This window comes from Tetrao urogallus, assembly GCF_951394365.1.
Source record: "Tetrao urogallus genome assembly, chromosome: 10".
Classification (NCBI taxonomy): domain Eukaryota; kingdom Metazoa; phylum Chordata; class Aves; order Galliformes; family Phasianidae; genus Tetrao; species Tetrao urogallus.
The window spans coordinates 19071822-19084662 of record NC_136823.1 but is presented as its reverse complement, the minus strand read 5'-3'; the positions used below and the strand labels follow the sequence as shown (position 1 = coordinate 19084662).

Genomic DNA, 12841 nt, shown 5'->3' with positions numbered 1-12841 from the left:
TCTTTTCTCTATTGCTGCAGAGCACCAGCACCACTAGAGCCGATGGCCATGTCACGCCATCCACGTTCTTACACCCTGCTGTTACATTCAAGGCACCAAGAGAGCTGATGAGCATTCAGCCACCCATTGAGCCAGTCCTTGTGTTAACCCATCTTGCTCACCCCTCCACTATGGATTTCCCAAGAGAAACAACTGTGTAAGGAAATCTGATGTCCCAACGATCACAGGCCTGGGGAACGTACCCATTCCCAAAGGGAATAAATATCAAGCAAAGCAGGCAGGCTGAGCAGCCCCGCCAGCACACAGCCCCTGCAGCTGGCCCTCTTCTGCCACAGCCCCGACCACCCTGCACCAACTGGTGCCTCTGTATCTCAATTTGCATTTTATCTGTGATCTTCTTTTAACGAGGTCATTTGCTGTTGTCGCTGGAAATAGAAACCCGCCGCAGCGCTTAAGACAAACTCTTTTTTCATGGAAGAGAACCTGCTGTTGTCCTGTTGGTTCTGGTATACTGAACAAGCCAAGGGCTATGGATGAAAATTCTGCAAAGATATGAACTCTGCCAGTCGCCAGGCACTGCAATACATCTACAAAGGAATTGCACTCCGATTGTGCTGCGTGTAAAAATACCATGCATATAATTATGAGGCTGAATTTAATAACATTGAAACAAATCTCCGTTCTGATGAATGCATAATTACTGTTATTAAAATATTTATGAAATAATAAATTTATTAGAAAGCCTTCTGCATAAGAGCTTGCAGAATACTGCTCTACACGACTGCTAAAATGGCAGCAGAGAAAACAAGCTGGCAAGGCATGAACCCAAGCACTTCCCTCTCAGATAATACAGGCACAAAGGTTTCCTGAGATTCCTCTCCAGAACTTGGAGTGCCAGAATAATAAATTCTCAATTTCCTATTTTCTTCCTCTGCAAATTTGTCAGTTCTTTCCACAAAGGCTGTTGAGGAAGCAAATGCCTTGCAGAGTTTTTGTTTGGTTGTTGTTTGTTGTTCTTGTTTAGAAACTGGAAAAGCACCACTGAAATGACACAGAAGTGAGAACAGCCTCCAGCACTCATCTGGACCATCAGTGGTTTAGGCTTTAGATGAGCCTGAATCAGACAGAGGCATTTCCCAGGTCCCAGCTGACTGTTAAGCTCAAGGAGAAATCTCTCACCAAAGAACTCACAAAGTCTAGTTTTTGGTACCTAACTTCCAACAAAGAAGAAAAGCAGAAATCTTGCTTCAGAAGGATACCGACTGCATCTTATGTTGCACTTAAGCCTCATCGCCTGCTGTGAGAGTGCAGTCAAGACAAAACCAAGGAAATTTCCAGCACAGAAGATAAAAGCCACCTATTTAGGACAAAAACACCTGTTTCTTAGTCACTGGCTTTGATATTATAGGTTGGTCTCTGATTATTCTTGTTTTAGGAGGCCTTCTGGAACCAGGGCAAAGAGAAGCTTGAAGATGCCCCAAGGAATTAGATGGGCTTTCATCCAGCTGCCATCCCACTGACATCCGCCAGTGCTGGATGGACTCTCCAGAGAAAATGCTGGAAAACTGTACTAAGAGAAGCATGTGCTAAGAGAAGCAATCTTCAGATTTATAGTCCCATTTATTTATTGGCACTCTTCTAAGAAAGGTTAGGATTAGGTCTGTTGTGTATGATAGTAATAAATGGCCGCTATAAATATCGCATATGGGGATGTATAGTCACTTTTACCCGTATCTTCTCCATCTGAAATTTAGTTTATGAACAGCAAGATGACTTTTCCATCTAGCCCCGGAAAGTCTCTGTGATACCACAGTCACATTCCTCGTGCCTACAGCAATACAGGTGTGCAATCTGACAAAGGAAGCAGAGGTAGGGGTTGTATCGAGCCACGCAAGGAGAACCTGGATCACAGTCATTTTTCAGTGCAGATCTGCAGCTTAAGGCTTTGGCTTTGTCAGCAGTTGTTATACCCACAAGCGAAAAGGCAAAAACAGTTGTAAAACAGTGAAAGCAAGATCTAAGGGCATATCAGCAGCACGGAGTGGAGCAAAGGGACCACACCAAAGCCAAGTCCAGGCTATCTTGCTTTTGAACTGAAAACAGTTAGGCAGCTTCAGCAAGGCTGGGCCAGACCTCAGGATTCAGGCTTCAGACTGCCCCCAGCCAGCAGCCTCCCCGCAGGGCATCTCCTCCTGCCCCAGCTTCTTGCTGACCTTGGAACTTCCCATGCCTATCATGGGTTATGCTCATCTCCTGTCACCTCCAGGCTGGGCAGAAAACTGAGTGCAACCTGCTGCCTGTGCTGCTCAATGCCTTTGAGGTGGTTCTGTGTTACCAGAGCACACCCTTCCTCTACAAACCCCACACCCATGATTCATCTAAGCCCTGGCACTGTAACAGTGTGAGATGGGCACAGCCAAGAGCTGAGCAGCTCAGCAATGCACCCGCAGCAGCAGGAATGGAAGCACAGGCACGCTCCATCCAACCTGCCCCAACACAGCCTGGCACTGGGACTCACTGTTCCACCCAGCTCCATCCCTAAGCAGTGCTCTGACAGATGGCTCACTGGTACCTACAAAATGTCTAAAAAGCAATAAATAGAGAATATAGGTATATAATATGTGTGTTTACAAGATGACATATACACATAGGTATGTGGTCTAGTACCAGATCTGGAGGTTGGTGGCCCTGCCTGTGGCAGGGGGGTTGGAACTTTTTGATCCTTGGTGTCCCTTCCAACCCAAGCCATTCTATGATTCTATATTTATATAACACCTACATAAACAAACAGGTTCATACAGGTTAACAGAGAACCACCAAAATGAACAGAAATCCTACAACTCCCAACACTGCTGTAGCCTTCCTCCCCCAGTGGGTCAGATTTTTACCAAATCCAGTGCTGTCTGACATGCCCTACATGTGAGGTTGTATCCGTGCCATGCAGCTCAAGGCCCCCAAATGAAGGTCTCCCAGGCCTGCTTTTCTATCCAGATCGAGGCCAGGCACTCTGAGTGCCTGCCATGCTCTCAGGCAGAGGATGGTGATCTCTAATGAGAGGCACCTCACAGGCCTTTGGCACGCTCCCCAAGTTCATTTAAAAACACTCCGAAGTGCGGTCCTGGCTTGCATTTCCATGTCAGCAAAGAATACAAGGATATCAGCTTCTCAACGCACACATCCGTACAGCATGCTAATGCCTCCCCGAACATCTCAAATGACACAGCAAAAGCATCACTTATCTCAATAGGAACTAAACGGCATTACAGGGACACCAGGCAGAGCTGCTGGAGCTGTAACAGCAGCAGGCAGGTGGTGTGAGTGGACGTGTCCGACCCTCAGAAAGGGACAGACCCAGGTGAAGGTGACCGTCACCCTCACCCCACTGCAGCACCCTGCACCCAGCCTGGGTGCACACTTTGTCTGAGCCCTGGCCGTGCCGTAAGAGAGGCATTCACGTGACAGCCCCGAGACATGGGGGCACAGCAAGAGAAAAGTATTCAGACTGTGCCCGATGTCCATTGGTGTCATCTGCTCTTCTCAGAGCAGTACAGCCATCTGGTAGAAACTCGAGCTGTGCAGGTAGGAGAGCTCCTCCAGCAAGCTTCAGTCCATGAAAGAGCCTGCGTGGTGTCTGTGCATGAATGACCACTGCCAGGGGCCGGGGCTGCCATGTTTTAATGTGGTCATGCTTGACTGCCCCTCCTACTGGCAATTAATCATAATAGTTCTATTGCCCTTAGCTGAAGGGTTTTCAGGACCTCGTGAATCATCAGTAGCGTGGAAGGCTTTGAGAAATACTTGTTTTTCTTCAGAATTCTCTCTGCCTGGATGCCCATTCCACCACGCTAATGACCCGACTATATTGGATACCACGCTCTCAAACAGCTTTAATTACATGCTTCATATCTTCCAATATTATGATAAAATTCACCATAGTCCTATGTCTGGGACAGTCATCATTGTCACTCATTGAGATTAATTTGCGTATCGCTATAAATAGAAGTAACAACATCTGACATTATGATGCAGAATATTGCATGAGGTGGTTTTAACGCCTCCAAGCAAAACTCATTTAATAAAATAAAATGTAGAATAGAGTACACATAGTTTTACAGTATTAGGATTATGAGACTCGAAACCAGATCAATATTTCTTTCATAAGAAAATAATGCCTTGAAACGATCCCTCCATTTCTCATTCCAAAGAGGTCACCTTCTTTCATTTCAAAGAGCGAACAGGGAATCACACAAAGGCACTTGCTGCATGCATTGCAACCTTACCAACCCTCACCGACCAGGCTGCCCCTGCAGCAGCCCAGCTGCCTGCTGACCCTTTGCTCACATGAGCAAACTCATCCTTACACCTCTCAGCATGGAGAAGCGTCCATCCCCTGGCAGCACCACTCTGCTTCCAGCTGCCTCCATGCATTCCCTTCTACCAGAATCCTATGAAGCAGCACCTGAAGCGGGATTAAGAGCTGAGATTATTGCTAATGCTTAACTTTGCCTTGTCAGGAATATGATTTTTACCTACAGAATACAGCGTAATACATTCATGATGCCTCCAACATACCACTAGAAACTCCACATGGAAGAAAAGTTGTTCTTGACACATAGATTTTCCAGCACTTTTGAATTACACAGAGCAAATAAGACTTCACATCTGTTAAACGTAGCCAATTATTTAGGTAACAATAAAACTGCATGGACCAGCTTGCTGGCAGGCATTAGGTGCATCAGTAGCAACAAGCACCAATATTTAGAGATTGAAGGAAATTAGAGCTTGCCAAGAAACACAGAAGCCTTTTAATTTTTTTTGAAAGTTTACCCTCTCCTATTTTCAGCTTTCCTTGAAATTCACTGAAAGTAACCACAAAAAATAGTTCTCCTCAATCTTTTAAAAATTGCATCATTGCTCCATTCACTAAAACCAGCAGCATCTTACTGAAAGTTAGGAGAAACAGCAATGAATTGGCAATGAGTTCAAGGCCTATCATTAGCACTAGAGAAAAACAACGCTACGGCATGCTGAGTTCCTCCCAGTGAGAACCCAGGAGCCCCACGGGGTACAGTGCAGGAAATTAGCCCTGCCCCAGGAATGAGCTCCTTTAGCCCAGCAGGAGGGGCTCTGCTGGGGCCTTTGGGGTTGTACCCAGGTCCTACGCAGACACCAACATCTGGGCACACGTGATGCAAGTGGGAAGCTTGAACCAAGCGATGGGGAGAGCAAGAAAACTCTTCTTGTGGAGTGAAGGAGACTGTAGAAGCTGATCGGATTAAAATCATCTGGAAATGACACAAACACACACTCCCAAGCAATTCTCACATGGCTCTCACAATCCTCCCTTGGCAATGCTGGCCCACCAGAGCAGGACCTGGTGGCCACTGAAATGCCACACGCGAGTCCCTGAGGCCAGCTGTGATCCAGCTGCAGCCCAGCCACACAGGCAGCCCCAGTGCCCCAGCAGGATCCACCCTTGGGTTTCACTGGGAAAGGCACAACCCCCTTCTAGGGAAAGAAGTGCCCAGCTCAGAGCCGCGCTTGTAAACTGTATTCCTTTCTAAATAATCTCATTTCTCCTGTGTCTGCAGCAGAAAGCAGGCACTGCAACTTTCATCCTTCTCACTTAGTACTGAGGCACCCGCAGAAGGAAATACAGTAAAAGCACCCAGGGGATATAAAGGAGTTTCAATTTACACTCTCAATCTAGTCGTACACCTTCATCCCACTCTGTTTTCTAAACTGTTTCCTGAAGGGGCACAGTAATGTGTCTTATGGGCCACAGGAACCATCACTGATGTAAAGCAAAAGGCATTCAGATGAAGAACAGCTGCTGATTGACTATTTAAAACTACATCCACTGAGGACAGAAACCTGGAGCAGTAATTAGTTCATTATTAAAGCCCGTAATGAGAAGTCTGCAGTTCTAAGGGCATCCAAAGATGAGTTTTCCAGTATAAAAAAGAAAAGAAATCGGTGTGCTGATTCTCTCCACACTTCATGGTTTAACTCATAGAAGATATGATACATCTGGCATTGTTTCAGCATAGTTACTGAATTTCATGGAGTTGAATTCACAGGGAAACCTATGACACTGTAAAGTAACAATTTATTCTTTTACAATGTGAAACCAGCAGCCTAAAAAACGCATCGCCTTGAAATCTCCGGTGCGTTTAGAAAGAGCTTCCCAAATTGTTTGTCTTATTTTTAGAGCAGATATTTAATTTACAATCTGCACACTGCTTATCTCATGCTCTCACAGAATTGTAATGTGAAGAAGTCACCCTACTTGACACACTTCAGTATTTATGCCTTTATCTCCATGCTCTGCTGCACGCATCGCTCCTCCTGTTGCATCCATGCTGCACCCTGGCAGAGATGACGCAGCCCTCTTCCCCAAATTTGCAGCTTAACAAACATTCCCAAACGACATTCTGCAGCGTCCTAGAAAAATCTATGACGAGGCATCACCTTCCACGCAGCAAAGGAAATGCAACTTCTTGCACAGAAGCCCACAGCCTTCAGCAAGGCAGCGTGAGGACCGTGACGGTTCCAGCCCACAGCTGCAGCGCCCAGCAACGCTGCCCGGGGCTGGATGGGAACGTCGCGGTCTCCCCACCCCACTTCTGAGAGGAGGAAATGAAATAACAACGAGGTGCTAAAAGCAAAGCATTCAGCTGGAGGCACCCCCATCTCCATCCCTTTCACAGCGAGTCACGGTCAGGCCCAGGCTGCTGCCTTCAGAGCGGCACGGGATGCTCCCAGCAGGATCAGGGCTGCTGGTGGGATGCTCCCAAACATCTAAACTAAAGCATCTTGCTTGAGGTCCGCACAAAACCGACAGCAAAACCAGACCTCGAATTCCGGCTGATAGACATCTTCCTTCCTTTAAATCCTGTGCACGGTTGCATCTCTCATCAGCTGTAATTGTGGAAGAGAAATCCTCGTGCACTTGGCCTTTGGAAGCACACTGCCCTCCCTGGCAGCACCTGCACCTGTCACAGAACGACCTGCACATCCCCTGTGCCCCACAGAGCAGCGACCCGCTCCATCACACAGCCACAGCCGGGGAGCAGCATCCCTCATGGGGCTCAGCCCTTCCCCAGGCTCCAGGCAGAGCCCTGCCCCAGCCCACCCCAGCTGCTCCCGCTGCAAGTGCCACTCAGCTCCAAGAGATGCAAGCAGGACTTGTCCTTTGATCACACAGAATAAACCGGCATATCTTTGCATGTTTGTTTTTTTTTTCTTCTTTTTTACCAAACAAAAGCTTCCACAAAGCTTCTAACAGTAATGGCACAGATGAATTCAAGTCAGAGGACCTCACTATAGCTTTCCCTGCTGCTGCACCTGTTGGCATTGGCTAGAGATGCTCCCAGAGCTCTGTGCTGTATCAGGGACAGACGGGTGAGCTGCACGCATGGCTGCTGCAATTCCATATGCAGAGAGCAAAAGGAATGGCCCAAGCCCTACCCCTCCTGCAGAGAAAGCCCATAAGCATCAGTAGCTGCCTGAGGAAACCCCGCTGTGCTCTGCGTGGGTTATACCCATTTCTTTCCCCACACATTGAGGTACAGCGTGAGTACTTCGGTTCTCTTCCAAAACACTGTCAGAGAAATGCAACCACCAGTAATGTCTCTTTGCAGAAGCCTCCACAGATGGAAGGAGACGCTGGGGAAAAGGCAGCCTATGCACAAAACCAAATGTCTGGGAGCCCCCACCCCCTCACCACAGGGTCAGCAAATGCTGCAGGGACCTACGAGAGCTACATGGGAAGCAGAAGCGAATGCATTTTAGCAAGCGTGCAGGTTAGTAAGTTTGTTGCTGTGTATCTTTCCAGTACCTCGTTGCTTCTCACTCCCCACACAGCTGCACTCTGTCGCTTAACAGGTCCTCTCCTGCTCCTACCTCAAAATTCTTATTATTTCTCCCTGGCTGGGACGTGCTCTGAACTGTGCTTTGAAGGATGACAAGGATGAGAGTTCTAGCAGTTCTAGCACACAGAAAATGTGCTTAAAGCAGGCAGAACCAATCTGCAGATACATAGTCAGAGTGATCTCTCAGCGTGCACCAGTTCCTGCATTCTGGATGATTTGAATAAAGAGCAATTTGGAACAGATGCTTAGTCACAATATGTTAAAATGTTTAGAGATATATAAATATCGCTACGTGCAGGAACTGCTCAAATGCCTCATTTTCTGCAAACTCCCTTATGTAACATCAACAGATCTCGCAGGTACCGTGGTGTTACAGGAGGGCTCGGAGCGCCCGGGCTTCCCTTCCCAACGGGATCTCAGCGCCCAGGATTCGCCGTGGCTGCGGCTCGGTACCGACAGCTGCCGGCCCGCTGAGCCATCCTCCGGCACAACTTCGGCCCCGGTTCGGGGGAAGCGGGACCGCAGCCCAAGGAGGGCTGTCGGCAATGCGAGAAGTGCGGAGCGAAAGGAGCGCCGCGCAAACAGCAGCCTCCGGAGACAGCATCCCAGCGCCGGTACGGCCGCGCAAATTGCCGGGGATTCAGCGCACCGCAGTCTGCCGGGCGGGGGAGGAGAGCGAGGAAAAAAGAACCGCGTCCTTCGTGCTCTCTGGGAAGAACGGACAGCACCGAGACCAGAGCGACCGGGCAGGTTCCGCACCGCGCCGGGCGGCTGCCCCGGCCCCGGGGATGGGGACGCGAAGCGGCGGTGGCTGCTGACACCAGATGGGCTCTGTCGGGAAAACCTCCACAAGTTTCCAACCGGGAAAAGCGGGGGATATCTCCGCCCGCTGCAAAAAGAAAAAAAAAAAAACCATACAAAATAATAAAAATAACCCCACCAGCACCTTCCGCGTGCGAAGGCGGAGGATAGGAAGCGAGAAACTCCGCCGCTCGCGATGCATCTGGTGGCGGTGCTGCCGCTGTCCCCGCGCTGCGCAGCGCCCAGAAACGGCGGATCCCCTGGGGGTGGGGGACGAAGCCCCCCCCCCGGTCCCCGGCCCGGCCGTACCCCGCCGCCGAGCCATATTTCTCCCTAACGCAAACCCATCTCAATCACCGCCTTTATTTTTTCCTCTCCTCCTTTCCCTTCACGGATTGCTTCTTGCAAATGGGGCGATAAATCCAGAAAGTGCCACGCTCCGTAGAGAAGGGAGACGGGGGAGGATGTTGGCATAGCGGGAGCGGCTGGGAGGGAAACGAGAGGCTCCGGAGGGGAAGCGAACGAAGCACCTGAGGGGCGCCGGCAGAGTTCGCCTCCGCCGCGCGGCTCTGCACGGCTCGGTTCGGCACGGCTTGTTCGGTTCGGCCCTCCGCTACCCGGCGCCGCGCAGCCCTACCTGGAAGAGCCGGAGGATGTTGGCCACCATAATAGACACGGAACTTCCCGACGCCCCGATCACTCCAACTACTTTCTCCGGCTTGACGAAGACGGGCGGCTCCCCGTTGGTGCACCTCACGTCGGAGGTGTCCTTCTGGATGAGCGCCTGCACGAAGGTGAGCGACTGCTCCAGCGCGTAGGTGTCTCGGGAGCAGGTGTCCAGGATGCGAGCGCCCAGCGTGACATTGGGCAGCAGCTCCGGATCGCTGTTGATCTGGTCCAGGGCGTAGAGCATCGCTTCCAGCCTGTGGATGCCGTTCTCTTTCTTAATGTCCCCGCAGGGCACGCCCGGGGGACCTTTGGCGTGGACAGGGAAGAGCCCCCCCAGCGTGATGTCCCCCTCCAGCCGGATGGAGTGCGGCGCGTACATCTCCTGCCCCAGGGCCGCCTCGGAGAGCAGGAACTCCAGCAGGCAGCAGGGCAACTTCACCAGAGTCAGGAGCCGCAGCAGCCTGCCCAGGCGGAGCATGGTGCTGCCGGTCGTCCCCGGGCGCTGCCCCGCGCCCCCCTGCGCCTTCATCCGCCCGCCGGGGCGCGACGCGGGGCTCGGGGCGGGATGCGGGGCTCTGGCCGCTCCCGCCCGCCGCTGCCTCCGCCGCGCTCCGCGGCAGCTCGGCACAAGGGAGCCGCGCCGCGCCGCTGCCGCTTTAAATGGTGGCCGGGGCCTCCCCGCCCCCCGCCCCCTCCGCCGCCCCGCCCCGGGGCCGCCGCTGCGCAGGATGCGGCCGAGCCGGGGCCGGGCGTGGAGGCGGTGCGGCCGCGGCAGCTCCGGCGGTTCGGCCTCGCGGGGCTACAGGTGGAGGAGCGCGGTCCGACGGAGCCGGCGATGGACGGGCAGCGCCGGGGACGTGCGGAGCTGGGGATGGATGGGCAGAAACGGGGGCGAATGGGCAGAGCCGAGGGCGCGCGGAGCCGGAGCAGCCTCGCTCCCCGGGTCCGGGAGCCGGGGCAGGGCGGGCGGGAGGCGAGCGGAGCCCCCGCTCTTCGAGGAGCCGCGGCCAGCCCGGCCGCGGCAACCGGAGCGACGTTCCGGCCAGCCCTCGGCGTCAAAGCGGAGAGCCCGGCTCTGCCATGGGAGCGCATCCTCCTTGCCGCTAATACCGGTGGAGCCAGTGAGGAGAAGGAGGAGTTTGGATGTAACCCCATATTCCCGAAACAGAAGTAATGCAGCTGATCTCATGCTTTTGTTTTTTAAGAGCTCCAGACCCATTTTGTCCCGTGCACCAAGATTTCAAGGATGCTAGAACATCTGGTTTTGTCCCATTCAGCCCCAAACTGTAATAGCCAAGGAGATGAGACCTGTTGCTGTTCTGTGCTGAGCAGCAAATCCACATCCTGTCCCTTCCCAACTCGAGAGTAATGCAAAATACAGTTCTGATGTCTGGTTCCTGCCAGGCCAAGCACGTATTTTTGAAAACAGTCTTTCATTCCTTCTGCACAAACACTGGGTTAAGCAGAACTGCTGTTCACCATCCTGCCTGCTCCAGCTGCAGCCCTGATGTGTTCCCCCCACAGCTGTGGGCCTGCCTCCATTCCCATTTTCAGCCTTTTTCCTCTTCCCTGTGTCCACTTGGCAGAAGTTACTGAAACCAGGTTTTCCAAGGAGTTGCTCCTCAGTTTCACCTCACTCACATATTCCTCAGTGAGGGAGGGTGCGTGGGGAACAGCAGCAGAACTGGCAGATATAGCAGGTCCAGGGGTTTTGCAGCAGGGCCAGGGTGTAACAAAGATAACCACCAATAAAAGCAGCTGGAGTTCTCAGCCAGAAACTGTTCTGGGGCCTTTGCACCAAAATATAGTTTTTCCATGGACTGAAAAATCTCATTAGAGACAATTTCTTAGTAATTTCACTATTGTGATCTACTCGTGCCATCGCTCGGCCTGTATTTATCAGTTTTATTCCTCATACAGGGAAAGCACAGCCACGCTGCCTCAACAGATCAGCACTTGCCCTGCAGAGCTCACAAAGGACGGGGCCCTCAGGGTCAGACACCCCTCATCCTCCAGCCCCACCAGCCAGAGCCAATGCCAGCAATGCCCACACGCATCTCAGCTCTGTGCACGGGCTCAGCTGCTGCTCAGTGTGTCAGCAGTTCCTCCCAAACCATTCCTTGATAACATCAGCCTCAGCCCCTTTCACATCTCAATGTGTGTGATTGAATGTAAGTAAGCTCTTCAGTGCCTATTTACCTCTTGGCCACTTGAAGCTCCTCATCCAGAGTCTTTGCTGTATTTATTATCATTAAAAAATCCAACTCTAGTGGCTGTACAGGAGAGGTTGCAAGCACGACTCAAGCTTACCTTAAGTGCTCAAGCTTCAGAAAGAATTTAAATATCAACCATCTTTTCCAATAGATCACATTGTTCTGTGGGATGCTACTATATGAATTTAGAAGTTTTTTTAAGTTTTATTTTTTTTTCTTTTCTATTTTCTTTTTGGCAAACCCGTGCCTCGTTTCGCAGGAAGCTGCCTCATCAATTTGAGAGCTTTCTTGCTTTTTAACCTTTTATTTTTTTTTTCCTTGGGCAAATCCACAATTACATTCAACATGTTTATCCTCTCAGAATTGCAGAAAACCCATCTGCCGTCTACTCCATGGTTCTTTTCATCACACCCTGCTTACCTAAAGAATTAGTCTATGTATTCCACAGCAGATTCCCTGTGGGAACAAAGAAAATGACACACTTGATCAAGGTAGACCTGGGATCTGTCCTAGCCCAATATCTTGCCTTGGAAGCAGCAGATGCTGCAGAAGAAAAGACAGGAGCTCTGCAGCATGCAGATGCCTTTAATCTGCTCCTACCATAAATCTCACCCTGAATCTCATATATAGGAATTGGTTTAAACCATGAAGCATGAAAAATTATTTTAATTGCATTCCAAATTTTATCTAGTCAGTCATTACTCTGGATATTCTAGATATCCATAAACACACCCAGTCCCTTTTCCACTTGGTTTCAATGGCACCTGGTGGTAACAAATACCACCGTTTGATTGGACACTGCCTGAAAAAAGTCCTGCTTTTGCCAGTTTTCTGTTTCCTGCTTTGTTAAAGTAGTCAGTAACCTCCCCTTATTGTGCATGTTCTCCTTCCACTGCATGCAGTTTTCTACCTACATTCGTTCCGGTGCTTGCAGAGATGAAACTAAAGCCAATAACCCAATCACCTGCATATCTGTGACTGCCATGATTTACTTTGAAGGAACTTGTCATTTGGTTTGGATTACTGAAAACCTGGAGGTGAGACAACGCCGGCTAAATACCATCTTCAACACGTCACTCACATGTCATGACATATCACAACATAGCTGTGCTTCAGAACCCGCGCTGCATGGCGGCCCCTGCCCTGCTGGATCTAAAAAGCATTTCTCCTCATCACCAGAACGGTTCTCCTGCGCAAGGATTCAGCCCCTGGTTCCTCAGCATACATTACGTTCTGTCCACTCCAGGCTGAACTTTCCCACTCTTAAAGCTGTCAGCGAGGATT

At 50.7% G+C, this 12841-nt stretch overlaps 1 protein-coding gene across 1 annotated transcript in view; it reads right to left on the bottom strand.

Moving 5' to 3' along the window:
- The window catches only part of GRM7 (glutamate metabotropic receptor 7), a gene marked incomplete at both ends in the record, with an annotated part of 200363 nt that extends 190490 nt beyond the window's left edge, over positions 1-9873 (bottom strand). Inside the window, one exon of the mRNA XM_079540241.1 lies at positions 9313-9873. Coding sequence (XP_079396367.1) covers positions 9313-9873 — 561 coding nt within the window. The remainder of the gene's footprint in view (positions 1-9312) is intronic.
- Between the last annotated feature and the right edge of the window lie 2968 nt (positions 9874-12841).